The sequence below is a fragment of the Uloborus diversus genome, chromosome 6 (genome assembly GCF_026930045.1).
Source record: "Uloborus diversus isolate 005 chromosome 6, Udiv.v.3.1, whole genome shotgun sequence".
Classification (NCBI taxonomy): Eukaryota; Metazoa; Arthropoda; class Arachnida; order Araneae; family Uloboridae; genus Uloborus; species Uloborus diversus.
Window position 1 is genome coordinate 74,174,636 of NC_072736.1, and position 19,462 is coordinate 74,194,097.

The window sequence follows — 19,462 nt, forward strand, 5'->3', positions numbered from 1 at the left end:
ATTAAATATTAAACGCTAACTAATTATACTATACAAAATTTAAAACATTGTAAGAACGTTCAAATTACACATATAGTTAGTAATAAGAGTTGCAGACACTTGTTGCGAAGTTACAAAGAAGCATTTGTTCAACAAAAAACCACAAGGATATTACACGTTAAAAAAAGCTTTTGTTGAACTTTATCATGCAAATATAATAAAACCTCGATTTTCCGAACCACTTTGAACCGGGATTTCGTTTAACCGAAGTCGGTTTCTTTAAATCAATTATTTTTTTATAAGTAACCAAAATCATTTATAGGTCGAATGATTCAGACCTCTTTTTTCAGGCACCGAATTTTCTGTGCATCCTATCATTTATTTATTTGTTTGTTCATTTTTTTTAATCAGCGAATTTCTAGAACTGTAGGATTTCTAAAAACTTTGCATTTTATAGCATGAACGACTTTCATTGAAAAATTTGAGGGACTATTGTTCACCCAAACCTGTTTTTGTGCGGTCTTTTTTGTGCAGTATATGAATATATCAATCAGATTGGGACTCATTTGGCGAAATTATTTTTAAACGAGTGTGAAATAGTATCTTCAAGTGACGGCAGGGGCATCCCGATGGAAAGTCAGTGACCTCACAAAAATTTCCTCATTCGGGAAATTTTGTTCGACTTTTAGGCAAAATTATCATCACTTGGTTTATTTTGATTTCGTTTAAAGATAAGATTTTAGAGAAAATTTCTACGTGAGACATTTTTTTATGCGGTCCCTATCCACCGCATAAAAAATATTTTTTTTTTTAACTGTGTTGTGGAAATAACTTTTTATAGCTACTTCTGAAGTTTCGAAAAAAACCATTTAATGTGATTTTCTTTATTGCGGTCCCTACCCATCGCATAAAAACAGGTTTGGTGTAATATGGTAGTAAAAAAATCGTAATGAATTTTCACAATATGTTATATTGATGTATGCTTTAAATATTGCAGATGTACAAAGTCAGTCATGTTTTACACTTCTAACTTGAGGAGACTTACGTAGATCATTTCTATTAATTTTCGAATTTGATTAGATTTTGTTCTTGACAAGTTGCATAATATTATGTAGATCAATTCAGTCTCTTCTTTTTGAGCAGTCACAATTGTTAACTATTTTCACTTGACCGTAGTAGATAGCGAAATCCTCTGGTCCATAGACCTTCGCGAGCATGTCCCGTCTCTTGGGGATGAGGGAGAGTATCCACGTTTTCTGGTCTATGGACTACCATCTCTTCCTGTGAGATCGCATCCATGCCCTCTGGTCTGCAAGAATCTGGGCATTTCCCTCCTGGGCGATCCATATCCTGGCGTTCATTTATATTTAGACATTTTTAATTCAAATTATGTTTTTTGCAATTATGATTGCTTTGAGAGCCATTTATTGAAACAAAAAACCCAATGAATACGGTAAAATTGCAATTTATAATTGCAAAAAAACATAATTTGAATTCAAGATGTCAAATTTCAAGTTAAGACCAGGGGCTGGATGCGAGATGTATGCCCTGGAAGATTTTAATTCGTATCAAATATAATTAATCAAGCAATTACAATTTTACTGTGCATCCAGTACAGAAAATCCAGCATCCAGCCCTAGCATTCATCTTAACTTAAACTTCTTTAATTCAAATTATGTTTTTTGCAATTATGATTGCCTTTTATTGGAACAAGAAACCCAACAAGTAGAGTCCTATCGCAATTCGTGATTTCAAAAAAAAAAAAAAAAGTCAAATTAATACCAGGGTCTGGAGGTTAGATGTTAAGCGCTGAATGGTTTTAATTTATTTCAAATATAATTCAGAAAGCAATTATAATATTTTTTTAGGAGTCTTGTAAGTTTTAATCGTGAGGGATTTTTTTTAATTCGTAATCTTGAAAATGTATTTTTTGCTGCCAATGTACAGAATATGGAAGAAATTAGGGCATGTAAATTTAGTCTTGCGTAAAAACGTTCTCTGTCTTTTCACAAAAACTATTTTTTATCCTCTTTAACACAGAAATGGTTCCGTGTTTGTTCTTCTTTTTTAACTATCTGGAGAGTTTTTTTTTTCGGTTTTTTGTTCGTATAATACATTTTTTATGTCCCAAAAGTTATTTTTCGGCATTAATTCTCTGTAAGTATACATTATTCTCCTGGCGAATGACTTGCAGTAGATTATCATATATTTTCAGATGGAAACTATTGGTAGGGTTAAAGTTGACAGAGGTGTAAATACTACAGAGGGGTGAAATAAATGACTGTTGAATTTCTTCAGCAAAATATACGTATATCAAAGATAACTAAATGAATAGAACAAGTCAAATCATAGTGTTATAAAATTTTACTATAAACTGTGTTATATAAGTGCGTCCTATTTTTATTAATGCAGTTGAACTCGCTTTTAACAAGCCCGTTTTAACAAGAACTCGGATTTAGTGAGGAAATCAGAATAATGTTAAATCTAGGGGAACATAACTCGCTTTTAACAAGCAAACCCCGCTTAAAGCGAGCAATATTTTTGTTATTCGTAAAATTTCTATTGACTACCAGCTCACTTATCCTTTTTTACTAAATTTTCTTTAGCGTTCCAAAGTCGACCAAAGTTAGTGATAAATCATTAATCTTGAGAACAAGCGATGACAACACTTTTTTGAATTTGTGGAGTAAAGAAACATTTTCAAAATTAGAGAAGTGTGTATATGTGTACTCCTTAAAAACAATGGCGTTCAACATTGACGTCAAAACAAGAGACATTAAAACAGTTCAAAGCAAAATAACCAACTTGTTTGATGCTGCACAGTGATTGAAAAATTGAAAAAAAGAAAAAAATAACTATGATGTTTTGTTTCCACGAACTCGCTTTTTACGAACACTCGGTTATAGCGAGCAAATACCGCGGTCCCTTTACGTCGTTATAAGCGAGTTCAACTGTAGTTGAAAGCAAAATTCTTCTTCTTTTTTTTACTTTTAAGATCCCTTCCGTGTGCTCAAAAAATATTTTTGCCACGAAATAAAAAATCTGGTGAAATATAAAATTAAGTACAATTACTGCTAAAAGCTTTGTTTATTTCAAAAAGAGTTGTCAACTTTCTCTAAAATATTAGAAAATAATGCTGTTGTACCTATACCCAAAAAAGTTGAGTGTGGACAGAAATATCAATATATATAAATTAATTAATAATCACATGACTTGGGGAAAAATCAATGCTTTTTGCTAATTTTTCGAACTAGAAAACAAATTTCTTTGATACGTATTTTTATAAAAACTAAACTATTTACTTACAAATTTATACATGCGGTTTTAAAAAAAACACTCTGTACTTCATAAGTTCTTTTATTTTTCTTCTTTTTTTTAACACAAAACTGGTTGTTTCACAGACTATATTAGTATTTCTTCCAATTGCGTTCGAGAGAGGAAAAAAAAGACTACTCTATTATCTTTTATACGAGTTTCAACCGCGGAATTATCCTTAAATTGGGAAATAGATCTTTTTAAAAACTAGAAATAAGGGCTGAAATAAATGAATCCAAAATGGTAGAATAGTTAGCTGGACGAAAATATACTCTTTGATCTGGGAGGATTACGTCCTGTTATTATTTTGGTAAAATATAGTTCAACTTTTTGACGTAACGTCTACATTGTGGTTAGCCCCTAGAACTTTTTATCAATGTACGAACTTTTCTTGTAGTCGTATGATTGTTAGTTAATTAAATTGTACAAATATAGTTTGGATAATGTTAGTTTTTTAACCAGTTGAATCTAGTATTACTTTAAAACAGAGGTTCCAAAACTTTTTTGTTTTGATATCGACATTTTGTTACAGAGGAGCACTTTTTTTTTAGTCATGTAAAATCTTGTATTCTTATTGAATAAGCAATACATATGAGGGTTGAACCAAAAGTAAGGTTCCCATCAATTCTACAAATATACAACACTCTCTATTCTCATTGAAATGTACATCGTTGGAAGGAAAAAAGTTTCTCTATTTTCATACATAATCGCCATCTTTTTCTGTGCATTATTGTCGACGGTGTCCTATCTTCTGTATCGAGTGTCTCGGAATTCCACTGCCAATCCGTTGAGGAAGCGTTTCACCCCTTTTTTGACTTCGTCATCGCTTCGAAAACGTTGGCAATCCAAGTGTCCCTTAAACTTGGGAAACAAGTGGTAATCACTAGACTCGAGCTCCGGACTGCAATCAAGAACGGAGTGGTTTGTTAACTGTCATGTCCCACTCTGGCGGTGAAATTATGTGACACTCGATACAGAAGTTAAAGCACCGTTGACAATAATGCACAGAAAAAGATGGTGATGATGTATAAAAATAGAAAAACATCTTTTTTTCCAATGAGGTAAATTTCAATGAGAATAGACAGTGCTGTATATTTGTAAAATTAATAGGAACCTTACTTTTCGATGGTATAATATTCTGTATATAGTTTTATTAAATAAATTTCATGGAAGCCGTAATTCAAAACTGTTCCATGGCAATTATGTAATTCTTAAATTACAGTGGTAACTTACTTATATGAAATTCAGTTGCATGGACCCCAATTTGCAAGTCAAATCATTGGCTTAGGAAATGCTGAGGCAAAGCTCCAGTCATATGGTTCAGCTTCGACGAATGGGAGGCATGCTTTACCTGAAACTTGTGGAAGAAACCCGATATCTTCCAATACTTTAATTTCAAATATAGCACGTAACTTGGGATCCTTGCTTCACCTGTTTTTTCTTCTCAATGACATAATTCCTTGCAGACTTACGAGGACCACTAGAAATCTTTCTGGACCACTTTGGAAACTCTTACTCTGAAATATAAACGTATATTTTTCTCTTTTCATTTTCCTTTTCGACTTTTTCTTGTGTTATTCATTTGCTCAGCTTTATATTTTTTTTCCGTTAGACATGTTTTCTTGCTTTGCTTTTTAGAGGAAGTCGGTACCCTGTATACGCGTAGTATTTAAAATTGCTAAATTTCATATACCAAAAAATTTCGAGGATTGACACTTACAATGTACACAGCTCTTTTAAGATATATCTAAGAGTTAACTAAAGAGAAATGTTAATTCAGTTTCATAATTTGTTAAATTACCAATAGTATTATTAGTAACCAATATTAACTTTCTGAACAAATGAAAACACTTTTTGACCATAAAAACAGCTGTTTAGGAAAACGTATGATTCCTAAAGCTATATATATATAAAACTTCACTTCAGTATAAAGGTGAACAAATTAGAAGCAATGTTCTGAAAATATTAGAATAAAATCTAAAGTAGTTTACTAGAAAAAGAAATAGGAGTTTAAGACTTGACGTTTTGAGAAAACCGCATTTGAAATGCTGTTAATAAACTAGACTCCTTGCCTGATTTACATGTTTTATGCGTATAAATTTGGTTGCTTTTAATTTAGACAGAAACAGGAACTCGGGCGTATCATTTGAAAGCTTTTGATTTGAATATTATGAACACATAAAATATACAAAATCGGATTTTTTGAAGTTTTCGGGTACCAACTCGCTTTTAATTGATTTTTATCTCTGCTCTTTCCCACCTTTTAGTCTTTCCATGACGACTTTTGCTGTGAATACTTCTCCGAACCTTTCTAATTTTAGTTTTGGTTTTAAACTCATTAGTGTCATCTAGTTTACTTTTTTTCATTTACTTTGTTAATAAATGCTTTTCACTTTGTGACTATTAAACTACCGAACTGTTAAAAAATGGAGTCATTATGACTGTAAAATTTATGGTAGAGAATACGAAATAAAGTTAAGTAGTGGGGCAAAGTGAAAAGTACCTAACCTACAGTTGATTTCATTCAAAATACGAGTATAAGTTACTCTAAGGATCAATGAAAAAAAGAATACAAATCATTTTCAAATTTTGATACACATATTGCATTATTTTGAGGTTTATCAGAAATATTTTTTGTTATTATGATAAAATTTTTGTAATTAACATTTTAAGTATAAGAGTAAATTTATTGATGTCCAGTACAATGCTTACTTAGTTGATATTAGTTATGTATTCATTTTAAATGTCAAATACAATTTGTCAAGTGCACGCGCGGAGAAGTTAATAGGGCTAAGTGAATAGTTCAATTCGTTCACTTATTCCTTCACTATTTTACTCACTCATTTATTTTTCTCATGCATTACATAATCAGTTCATTCATTTAATTCTTCTCATGCAGTTTTAATCAGTTCGTTCATTTATTTGTTTATTGTTTCATTATTTATTTATTCATTTGCTTAGTTTTTTATTCATTTAATGCAAAATATTTTGAATAATCAAATCTAAAATATATTTTTTAATAGTTTATTTTTAATTATGCCCCTTCCAAAATATGGGGGGGGGGGGAGACATCAAGTTTTTTTCTTAAGAAACAATCTTTTCGCAAAAAATGAAAAAACATTTTTTTTTCCCCAAGATTCATTATACAATACTTTTTTCTTCCATTATGTAGTGTGGCCATTTTCCAATTTATTCACTTAGAAAAATGAAAGTTATCTTAGCTATTTAACTTTTTCCAACCTTTCACTCTTTAACTTAAAAACTAACAGGAAAAAAATATCACGGGATTCATGAAATACACCGCCAGCTCAGTCAATTCCAGCCGAGGACTACAGTTTCGTGCTTATTAGCAATCATCAGACCCGGCATATAGGCTTGGCTTCCTTAAGAGGTTTTCCACCTCCAGCTCATTCATAAATCTAACTTTATCTTCCTATGCCGGGCTGATGAGTGCTAATAAGCACGAAACTGCAGTCCTCGGCTGGAATTGACTAAACTGGCGGTGTATTTCATGTATTTCTGCCTTAGCCCTGGCTATAGGGCGGTAACTTACTGAATCATGGGATTGATTATAAATTGATTTGCCTCAGGAATATCTATGGGCTAAAATTACTTTAGTCAGCATATTTAAACAAACGATTTCGGTTATTTGTGTAATCTATTAGAATTATTAGAACACTGCCTCGATTTTTTACTCTGCTATTTATAGATTCCTAAAGCAGAATATATATAAAACTTTATGAAGCATATTTTTTTCACAGTCAATCAGTTTTTTCAAAAATGGCACTGGTCCTAGTTCACTTGACTGTAAATGATGAATCAATTTTCACAATGAATATTCCAATAAAGTTCATAACTAGTCCACTTGACTGTACATTTCGATTCCATTTTAGGCAACGAATATTCCATTAAGCATGTTTTACAAAATTATGGCCTGCAAAGAATTGAATTTAGTTCCTGTCTTTTTTTATTTTCCATAGTAAGATTTTTAATGAAGTTCTTTAAGAAATTTGCTTGCAAAAAACAAAATCTGATTTAAAAGAAAAAAAAGCAACTTGAGATAATACAAAGTATTTGACTGATTTTACAAATCCTTTTTGAAGCTGTTTAATTAATATGAAAAGATTTTTTCGAATTAATTTAAAAATTCAAACTTATTAAGAATATTTCTCTTTCCCTTTTTTTTTTTTTTTTTTGTCATTACTTTTGAAATTCAATGTTTATTTTTTCTTAAACGGTTTGCATTTTTGAAAACTGATAATAGTTTCTTGAAAATCGATTAACTATTTGATTTTTTAGAGTATCATTTCTTAAAAATAAATTTAAAAAAATACTATCCTGGAAGATCTATTCCAATAATTTGTTATTAGACTCCGTTTTTCGTCTCTGTAATCCATAAACTCAACGTTTTTCAAAAAGAAGAATTTCTGAATTTTGTTTTTGTTATACAATGTTTTTAAAATAAAAATGAATGGTAATCAAGTTTTAGAAGAATAATTTTTCAAACAAACCCGTTCCTAAAATTGAACAATCCTTCAAGAAGTTTTGAATAAGAAATATAATTCTTTCAAAAGTCGACATTTACTTTGTATTCTAAGGAGCACCTGTAAGTTTTTGTTCTTTGATTTTAAAGTAAAGTTGAAATAAAAATTACCAACAAGTACGTCAAAAGATAAAAATGTCTTTTACTTTTATTTCTTATCAGCACTTTTATTTTTTAGGAACAATTATGTACACATCATTACTACTTACTATAAAAAGAAAAAGTAAAAAGTCGAGATACTTTTATTTTCATCTTATAAGTTAGCAAATAGAAAATTATAGCGTGATTATAAATACAAACTTATTCATAAAAAATGATTCACTGATTTTTGAAAGCTCCTCGGAACATTATTTTACATTAAAAAAGCGACCGTTTGAACGATAATAAAATGTATCAGTATGTTACTTTCAAATATAAATACAGGATATCAGTATTTTAATTCAAAAAGTAAGAGATTTTAAATCAATTTTTATTCAAGATAATTCTTTTGTTCATTACTTATTGACGCTTAGTATGTACCTATTTCGTTTTGCTGTTTTCATTTTCTGAAACCAAAGATAATACATTACGCTTTAATGAACAACGTTTATTAAAATCTCAACTCATGCAATAAGGTAAAAATTTCCAACCATTCGTTCCTTGATTACAAATATTTTGGCATAAATTTGTTATGACTTAACTTGTGAAATTATCTGAAAATAATTATTTCTACTGTTCGCAAGTCAAACAAAAGAATTCTGAACGCTTTTTATGTCTGGAACATTTGTCTCTCTTAATTGTTTCCTTTTCTGGGTCCGCCCAGGTCTCAGGTCGGAAACAAATCGTTTAAACGTCTAATTTAATTAATCATCATAAAGGTTATATAAAGCAGTGACAATGGAATGTTTGTTTAGATGCAAGACATTGAGACGCTTGACATACCGCCAAAAGAAAAAGTACAGATATTGTTACCTAAAATATTTTTACCTTCAAAACCTTTCTTTGTATCACATTTGTTAGCACATATTTCACTTGAATCACTGTATATGTATTCAGGATAAACTGTTTTGACTTTGTTATGTAAAAAGAGCTGTTGCAAAATTTCCCAAGTTTTCTTTCAATTTCCAGGTACATAAGCTTGAATTTGTTTGTTTTCTTTTTATTGAACAGGTTAAAGGTTTTTTAAAGATTTACACTTTCAAGTGAATCAACAGTACACAAAAATAGAATGTGGTATTCTTTTATATTACATTGTACTTTTAGACTTATTTTAAAAGCATTTTTCGACTTTTCGAATTTGTTTGAAGTACCTTTTATCGCCCACTTGAACCTACTGAATAATCTCAAGAAATGAATAAGAGAGATGTATTCAAAACTAATGTATATTTGCGAAGTCAAAAACTTACTTTAGTTTTCTCTATTCCAAGTTATATTAAATAGCAATGAGTTTCAAATCCCTTAAGTTATTTTCTGATTAGTTTGCCAATTAGTCTACAGAATTTTCAAGAGTTTAGTATACCGTTTTTTCTTGCATTCAACCTTAAAGTTATTTATCAGGTATCCTTCTCTAGTTCAAAATGTACTAGTATGTTAAATCTTCACGGTAATTCTACCACTAAACATGACTTTCGTGGCTATTGCTTTTGTTTAGTGTAGATTCTCCTGAGGAGCGTATCAAGGTGTTATTTTGAGTCATTCCATAATTATCACTGTGGGAACTGCGATTCGAGACGAGGGCAGAACTTGCCTTTGCAATCACCCATCCTACCCTAACCATTTCACGACGTATATTACTGTTCAACCACCCGTATAATATAGGATTGGTGACGGAAGATGACATGGCAGTCATGTGACACACAGCAAAAGCCAGGTAAAGTTCTTTTGGACCCAGAAGATTCGGATTGAATTCTGCTAGGAGATTGAGTCCGTTCCAGGGCAACCAGCTAATCGTGAAGACTATCGAGATGTTGAGGAGGACCATTGTGGCTCGAGTATTTCTGCGCAAATCTCGTTTTAGTTTTTCATGATTCACAGATATGTTGGGTGTTTCGCAGGTTTTGCTGCTGTCGTCTTGGGAAACGCGGGCGTTCAAATGAGACCTGATGTTCATGTGGGTAATGAGTAGGGTGATAGCTGGGATAACGAACTGAATCACGAGGGTCAGCACTGTGTAGACGCCTTTGGATTCAGCACTTGGCCACATCTCGATGCATTTGTAGTAAAAATGTAGTCCTGGAAGTCCCACGGGGACAGTTCCCTGAAAGATACATATGGGCACGGAAAAAACGAAAGCTGTTATCCATATGATGACCGTGCTCAAAAGCATTTCTCTTTTCCCCCCTTTTGGACTTTGAGGGTTGAAACTCAAAATGGCATTGTAACGGTCAACAGCGATGGCGAGTACAGTTCCAGCAGATACGAATATCGTTGACGCCTGCACAAAAGGAACCATCTTGCAAAGGAACGCACCGAGGAACCAGCTTCTTCTGATGATTACTAGCAGAGTAAACGGCATGCAAAACACGCAGAGAATGATGTCAGAAATGTTGAGGTTGATTACCAGGACATTTCTTGAGGATCTAGAAAAAATAGAGCAATTTAAAAAAAATTATTTCAGAAATGTATAGCATGTCCAAGAAATATTTTTATCATTTAAACACTAATAACAGAAAATAAAATGCAGTTGATTGTAAAACTCAAGGTTTTTTTTTTGAGCAATCACGATTGCTTATTGTTCTCACTTGACTGTTTTGATGTCCTATCATTTTATTTTCCCACCGCCACCCTCCGCACCATCACCGTCGACCGGGTCCTCACGATGCTGCTCCTATAGCGAAAGCCGTCTCCAGGTTGCATCCATGTCCTACACACACGCGCGTACATACACAACTACACACACACACACACACATACACACAACTACCCACACATTCATGCCTGCACACAGACACAAACACACATGCCTACACACACATACCCCCTACACACAAGTACACATACCCCCACACACAAACACACACGCCTACATACACGCACTCGTGATTGCGAAAAACATAATTTGAATTCAAAATGTCAAAATTCAAACTATTTTTTTTTAACACTACTTTCAGGGTATCTATACTTGAGTTTAATTTGTATAGAATAACTGAAGGTTTCAGAATAGTTTTTGTATGAAAAAAGAGGTTACAAGAATAAAAAACAGACCCCCTAGAGTAAGGATTGCTAATTTTATCTCATCCTTGATCTAAAGCAATTGATACCTGAGAAACCTTAGATTTCTTTCTTATTTTGCAGCCAACAGCTTTTTTTCTCACTTGTTAGTATTTTTGTTATAATTGCTTAGAATGGTCAAGGTCATTCTTGGACACAATGGGTAAGAAGATCTACACCATACAACTGTCTCAGATGCCCAGTAGAGTATGGCACCTGCTACGGTAATTTACACTTTTCTTAGAAAATTACTTTTAGCTGGAACCGACTTTCAATTGAAGGGATGGGGATAGTTAAAACCCAAAAGCTTCAAATAAGATTACTATAAAACATGTATCAAATTAAATATTCCATCTCACCATCATATTTTCTTCTGCACGAGATATGTTGTGCCTAAGTTGCGAAATTTGAACAGATATTCCCTTTTTTATTACTGTTAAAAAAAAAAAAGACTTCACAATTTTGCTGTTAGTTATGTTTTTTAATTTTTTTGAAAGTTTTCCCATAATATTATTTGAAATATATTACGAATGAAAATAAATTTGTTGAATGAAGATTTTTTACCTTTACGGAAGTAATCTATATAACACGTTTTGTATGGAAGTCATAATCAAAGAATAATTAAAATTATACATACATGTTTAGCCATAGATTTCCAAACGCTAAGGAAGGTAGTAATTTTAGTAATTATCTTTATGTTAGTTACGTGAGAAAAGTGTAGCAAACGTAACTAAAAGTATTTTAGTAATAAATAAATAAATAAATATGGAAAACATTTAAATTAATAAGAATTTTAAAAATTAACAACACATTTAAAGTAAAACATAACTTTCTTAATAATATCACATTTTTTAACAAAAAAAAATTATATCTCCTTTCCTTGCAAGAGGAAAATAAGCACTTAATAAAATAAACAGGTAACATAATTTAGAATTTAAGATTTACCGATACAAGTTTTGAGCTTTGTGTTTAACATGCAGAGAGGCTTTGTCCACTAATATTTTAAAACCTCATTATCTGGACCCAAATTAGTTTTTAGATGAAAGGCTTGGTTTTTCAATAGAGTTGATCAATATTAATTTGAAGAAAGTGAGATAAGTAAGCTTCATAGAAAAAAACTGATCATGTTACGTGAAACTCATTGCTTTTGTAAAAAATGAAGTTTTGGACTTGTACTTTATTTTTACTGTTTACGAATAACTCTGCCAGCATTTCTTTGGAAAGTGGCTTCTTACTTTTAAAATTTTTGTTAACTTAATGTAACGTGTTAAAATATGTTCTTGTAACTATTGTTGCTTGAAGAAGTGGAACAAAGAAAGTGAAAACAAAACTTTAGACTTGTTTTATAGAAATACTATCCTATCTCGAGGAAGGGCGGCTCTTTAAAGATGAATTTTCGTATCTGGAACACAGAATAATTACATGTAGGAAAAACAAACCTTTTAATAGAAACTACTTTAATCTTTTTTTTTTTTGCAGAAGTACTTTTGCGTTATAAGTTGGAGAATGTGGGGCAAAGTGAAACAGCTGAGATAGCTTACATTCTTTCAAAATAAACAAATCGTAAAATTCTTTGTACTTTTTACAATAAATAAACAAATAACAATGTTTTATAATGAAATTTGCGTTGGAACGTTATATTTCATTCTTGGCAGTATATTTGAATCTTCAAAAAAAAAAAAAAAAGTGCACATTTTTCACTATTTTTTTGCATGTGACAGCGTGAAAAAATGAGATATTTTTCTAATTAAGTATTTTTTATTTGGCTTTTCAAACTATTTTTCATCAAAAGAATGAATAAATAATGAAACAATAAACAAAAGAAATAATATTTTAACTTATGAGAAAAAATAAATAAGTGAATATAATAGTGAATGAACAAGAAAATAAGTGAATGAATGAGTAAAAAAGTGAGTTGAGAAATAAAGGAACGTAAATGGATTATTGTAGTAAGCATTTAAAATATGATGAAGAAGGGCCACAGGTGCCTTTCGTTGATGTTTGAATATTTAAGTGTCTTGTAGTGGGCTGAGTATTATTTGCAATAACATATATATATATATATAAAATTAATTCACGAAAATAAAAGCTAAATAATAATAGTAACGGCCCTGTTTTTTTCCATTCTACCGTACCTAATAATATCACAAATGAACCTCCATATATAACATATTTTATCAATAACACTGAATATAACATCATCAAGGAATTCTTGGTAACTGAATGTTGTTAATTAAAAGCGTAGCCCTTTAGAACCTCTGAAAATTATTCAAGGAAAAACCATACAAATATCAGTATCAATAATCAATACAAAAACATTTAAATGCAGCGACTAATTTGTGACAGAGGGAGCAGTTCATACTGACCTTATTTTCGCGTTGGTAAGGACGACACTGCAGACCACTAAATTGCAGCATAACCCCATCACCATCAACACAGCGTAGCAAGTGATTATTATCGTTTCGGTACTGTAGCCGAACACCTTGTCGTTAGAAAAGTGTTCATCCAAGACATCCAAGGCTTGGGCGAAACTGAAGTTGAAGCTGAAGTTGAGCTTGATTTCTGTGCCATTAGGACTGAAACTGAAGCTGGACATGACGAAGCGCTGAGTAGAGTTAATCCATTATGATAGCATCCGTCGAGAAGTTTTTGAAATCTTCAAACTGAAGGCTAGACTCTTTGGAATATCTGTTAATGATGAAATATCAAAATTCGAGTGAACATTTTTAAATTATGCACATAAACATAATTAATAATTTCATTTAAAATGTTAGTAAAGAAATCATTGGGACGGGACATCTATGTGCAATAGAACCTCGATTAACGCAAAGGTATGCCTTCCCAGATAACTTCGGTTAGTCAAACATCTTTATTAATAACTAGTGGCACCCGCACGACTTTGCCCGTAATAGAAAAATTAAAAGGTCTTTTGGTTCGCCTGTATATTTAAAAATATAGTATGGTGAATTTTCTCGTCAACTGGCTTGTACCCACGTTACAGTTCCACGTTATGATAATTTCGTATCTCGCCAATTGGCTTGTGCCCATGTTACGGTTCCACGTTATGATAAATTCGTAATTTATGATAGTTTTTTTCTTAAAATTGGAATAAAAAAAGAACCACATCGAATTTTCGAAAAATCGCTTCGAGGTGCGCACCCCCATGCTACAAACTAACTTTGTGCCAAATTTCATGAAAATCGGCCGAACGGTCTAAGCTCTATGCGCGTCACAGACATCTAGACATCCTGACAGAGAGACTTTGAGCTTTATTATTAGTAAGAAGATAAGATAAGAAGAAGATAAAGCTGAAAATCTGCTTCTGGATGTCTGGGTCTCTGTCTCTGTATGCCTGTTATGCGTATAGCGCCTAGACCGTTCAGCAGATTTTCATGAAATTTGTCACAGAATTAATTGGTAGCATAGAGGTTTTTCGAAAACTCGATTTTTTTCTTTTGCTATTCCAATTTTAAGAAAATTTTACCGATCACATTATTCTGTGGACGAATAAATTACCAAGTTATCATAACGTGGAACCATAACATATGCGAGCAAATTAACATAGCGAATTGGCGAGAAATTCATCATCCATAATTTGTAAATATACAGGCGAACCAAATGACTTTTTAATTTTCTACTACGGGTAAAGCCGTTCAGGTACCGCTAGTTCCAAATAAAAGTGAGTTCTTAAAAATGGCTGCCAGGAGTGTCGCAGAAACTTTAACTTAGGATTTAAACATGTACGCATTAACCAAATGGCTTCTGTATGTGATGGTATCCTAATTATACAAATGTGTTCAAACATACTAAAAAATGCAACGCTAAGTTGATAAGACGTATTAATTTGATATTTATTGTGTTATTAAAACCAAACCCAGTGGCACGACAAGACATGAGGGCCAAGGCCTACTGTGCCCATCTCAGTCTTCCTGACCAAGGGCTCTGGGGTGCTAGGCAGATGTTCCGGTTAGGTGGTCAGTCTAACGCGAAAACCCCATGGTTTAGTTCTCAAGCACGTTTGGTACTCATTTTATCGACCCACTGAAGGGATGAAAGGCTGAGATTGTGTTATTAATAATGCAGTAAATTTCACATTTCGTTCTTTAATTTAAGAAAAAAAAAATAACTAGCATAGCAGAAATAATTAATCAACATTCGAACTGGATCTACACTAATAATTCAATTTTGATAAGAGTATTCAAAGCAAAGCGAATACTCAAAAGAATATTTTACATGCCGCATAAGCAAACGACGTTGAAGCTGTCTATTTTGTTCGTCAGAGAAATCCACCGACCGGGTTTGAACCGGCGCCTTCGGAAATAAGAAACCAAAGCCTAACCACTGCGCCACCTGTTGGTCTAAACATTTACTACGAGCTTGGGGAAAAAATATCAGAGGTGTCATAAACACACAAATAATGTGTTGCACATATAATGTACGATTGACTGTCTTAGATGACCATGAAAAAAAACACAGTTTACTTGATTTAATTAAATAAATAAGTAAAATTTAAGGAAACCGACATCGGTTAGAAGAATTTCGGATAATCGAAACTTTACTGTATATGCAAATATATAGAAGTAGGGCAGAATAACAACTGAAATTTTAACATTGAAATTGCAAAACTGATACTATCACAATAGTGGAAAAACGCGTATATTTCTGTCAACTGAAGTAACAACTGAAGCTCTTTGGACGGTAATTATCTTTTCCGAAGATGAGTTTACTTGGAAACAAAAGTAAAATCTGTTAGTAACTTTCGAAAGAAGTTTATCGTAAGATGACGATAGATTAAGTAAATAAGAAAGTGATGCTGAAGAAAAAAATCTGTAAGAAAATATGACATAACTGTCATACAATGTAAAGACATAATTTTGCCAATTTAAAATGCCAAGAAAAAAGCTGCATTGTAAAACATAAAGCCATTAGCAGTTTTTATAATGATATGTTTATGTATTTTTTTTACTTCATCCTTTCTTCGTCAATCAACTGTAATTTTTTCTAGCAAAAAAACCTTAAAAAAGACTAATCATTTCAGCTCTTTTTTATGCATTTTTCCACTTCATAATGTTATTATTCAATCATGGAAAAACTTGCTTTCACTGAAGTTTATTCTAAAAATATTTCGAAAGTTCAACGAACATGATATACTCGTATAAGCAGATGATAGGAAGATGGTGGGACATTTTGGAACCAATAAACAAAAAGAAAGGTGTTGCTTAAAACCGGTTTTACTGCGTACTTGATTCATTGTCCTTCTGCAAGATTTCATCGTTTTCATGTAATTTATTTGATACTTCAGATTTAGGTGCATATATTTAGGTACATTTGCTGTTGCATAACTTTTTTGAAATTCAGAAAATACCTGGTGTTAGCTTGAGTACGAAGCTGGGGTTGTACCGAACCACGTATTCTCCTATCTATTATTTTATTTAAATTTCGTGCAATAAAATTAATAATTACCACTGAAATAAGTTCAGGCAGCAGCGTCATTACCGGGAAGGGTGGATCGAGGGCGGTGGTCTACTCCGGGTGATACCCGAAGTGGATTGAAGTAGTTATAAAACAAAATTAATACATTAACTCTGAAAAGTTTCCCAATATTTCTTAAATTACCTTTAATCTATCAAATTTCAACAAAAATAAAGAGCAGTATTGCCGGAGGGGCCTGTTTACTTAGGAAAAATTTAGCATAAAAAGTATTCGTACTTCGTACTTGTCTTTTATTTTTAACTTATGGTTTGTAGGCAAAACGACTATAGCGAAAGGAGGGATAGAAAAGGGAAGTTGAACTACAAAAAATATCTTTCATCTATGCAGATATCCGTTCTGTCATGACCTTGCGGAACGGACCATTTTGATTTTCTTCTGCTTCTCTCTCTCTCTCTTTCTCTCTTTTTCTCTTTCAATTTCTGTCTCTCTTTCTTTTTCTCTCTTTTTCTCTTTCTCTCTCTCTCTCTCCTCTCTGAGTCGGAGGGACAATTACCGACACCGAAACCAACTCCAACTTCGTAAATTTTAGAGTCTCCGACTGCGTTACTCAAAAAATCACTCCAACGCTGACTCTTGAAATTTAAAACCTTCCACACCCGACTCCGACTCCTTCACCTCAAAAGCAGTATGACTCCGACTCGGACTTCGCGATCCCTTTCATGAAGTGAGTGTTGAATGTATGAGAGCCTTTATTTTCAGCCCATTCTGTTTCATATTCAATTTTTTGCTTCTTGTTAAGTATTAAATGTTATCAAGTCACTATTTTTTATGCGAAACCTCATCGACACTAAAATCCGCTCGTTTCATCATTAAGTTCCTCTCATTAGGAACTGTATCGTCAAGCCGACTCATTAGGAATCATATCCGCAGAATTATAAAGGGTCTCTATTTTCTGATTTTCTACCCATTTTGAAAGGAAAACCCCGTGGCATTTAAACAGATGGAAAATGTAGATTAGATTATGCAGAAGAAATTTTGCTCTGGGTGTTTTAAACTAAATGATTTTTGGATGTTTTAAACTAAATTGTTGAATTTACAAAATACATTTTGGAAAGGGGGCTTTTAAAGAAAACATGGTTACTAGGTGACAGTACTGAAAATACCGTGTCAGTCAGTTGCCATCTTTATAACAATTTAAAACTAAATTTTGTATCCCACTCTCTTAAAAAATTCCAGCGATTTTAACTCAGACTGAGTAAATTTTCACTCCTTTCCAGTATTGAAAACGCACTTTCCTTATAGGAGTGAATTTCATTCCTTTTGTGGAGCGGTTATTTTCACTCCTTTTGGATAAGCTAATTTCACTCCCTTTTGATAAGTGTTTTTCACTCTTTTTTAAGACTAAATTAATATCCTAAATGAGTGGCTGCTTTCCGTTTTGGAAAGCCGCTATTTCACTCTTTTTTAGAATAAAATAGGTAAAATCATTTCACTCTCATTTGGTGAAATTGTTTTTTAAACGTGTTTTCATGTGCTTATACTGTATATTTGAATTTAAAACTGTTATATCATTTGAAAAAAAAAAATAGTTTTTAAGTTAAAAAAAGGGAAAAAAAACTATTTTTAGTGTTTCCGAAGAGGATGCACAAAAACTGTATGGTAAGTACGAAGAATTTTCTTTTTTATTAAAACTTTAACTGGTAATATTTCTTGAACTACTCGTATATCGTTACAAATCACCCATGTGCAATATTACGTACAATTCCCAATCTAAAGATTGAAATAAAATTAAAAAACCCACACAGTTCCAAATAAATAGATTTAAAATTTTGAAACTCTATATTTATATTCTCGGTGTGCCTTTTAACATTAATAATGTTTTAAAAGTTACATCAGTCCAAATTAATTTAAAAAGTCACTCATAAATTGTGACATACGTTTGAATTCAATTTTGTTTCTTCGGGGTCATTCATTAATTACGTAAGGACAATTTTGGCAATTTTTGACCTTCCCTTCCCCCTATGTAATGGTATGTAAGACTCCCCCCCCCCCATCTTACGTAAGATTCTTTTTTTTCTTCACAATAATAAAATAACAAATATTGCATCACTGGGATCGTTCTTAAATTAACTATCATTATTTTTTTTTAACATTTTTGAGTAAAGAAATGTTTACTGTAAGGAATCTAGACCGAATGTTTTTTCGACAAATAATTTTTGTATATAATGCGATAATAATTAAAAATAAGACATGCAAAACACAGTGCGATTCTTTTATTATATTTTACACGTTTCATTCTTTGAAACACAAGTAAAAAACAGCTCATCCTATAATACATACTTTTACCTTCCTGAAGCAAATGAAATATAATATTTGCCAAACCACTTGACCGCGGATTCCTATATAAAATATCAGCTTGGAAAATATTACGTAAGAATGGATCTAACCCCTCCCCAAGCAAGGGTATGTAGAGAATTTTTAACCCCCTCCCTCTCAGGACCCTTACTTAATTAATGAATGGACCGTTACACATGAATGAGTGTAATACACAAAGTTCATGATACTCTTTAAAGTTTATTATACACAAAACAATATTTGATTAATTTAAAATTATGCAGTGGTTGGAGCTCCGACCATCGGGAGCGGATTCGGTATCCGACCTATAGATTTGCGCATGGTCGGGTCTGTAACACCTGCCTAAAATATATATACAGTACACACACACACCAAAGATGGTAACGACGGTTTCAAATGTCATATTTTTGATTCGATGAACGAAACAAAATTGTTGATGAAAGTTTCATTAATTTGGAAGGAAAAGTTACAAAAAGTTCGCCGCAACATTGCACGTGGGTGATTTGTAACGATATACGAGCAGTTCAAGACATATTAACAGTTACAAGTTTTAATAAAAAAGAAAATTCTTCGCACTTACCATGTAGTTTTTGTGCATTTCCTTTAGAAATCTCATTCGGCAACAAATATTGTTTAAATTCATTAAAT

At 32.2% G+C, this 19,462-nt stretch overlaps 1 protein-coding gene across 1 annotated transcript in view; it reads right to left on the bottom strand.

Annotated features, from left to right (window-relative positions):
- Window positions 1–8,441: 8,441 nt before the first annotated feature.
- Window positions 8,442–19,462, bottom strand: part of LOC129224583 (neuropeptide Y receptor type 5-like) — a 53,921-nt gene continuing 42,900 nt past the window's right edge. The window contains exons 2-3 of the mRNA XM_054859065.1: window positions 13,393–13,714; window positions 8,442–10,395 (exon numbers count right to left, since the gene is read on the bottom strand). Coding sequence (XP_054715040.1) covers window positions 9,432–10,395; window positions 13,393–13,622 — 1,194 coding nt within the window. The 5' untranslated portion in view covers window positions 13,623–13,714 and the 3' untranslated portion in view covers window positions 8,442–9,431. The remainder of the gene's footprint in view (window positions 10,396–13,392; window positions 13,715–19,462) is intronic.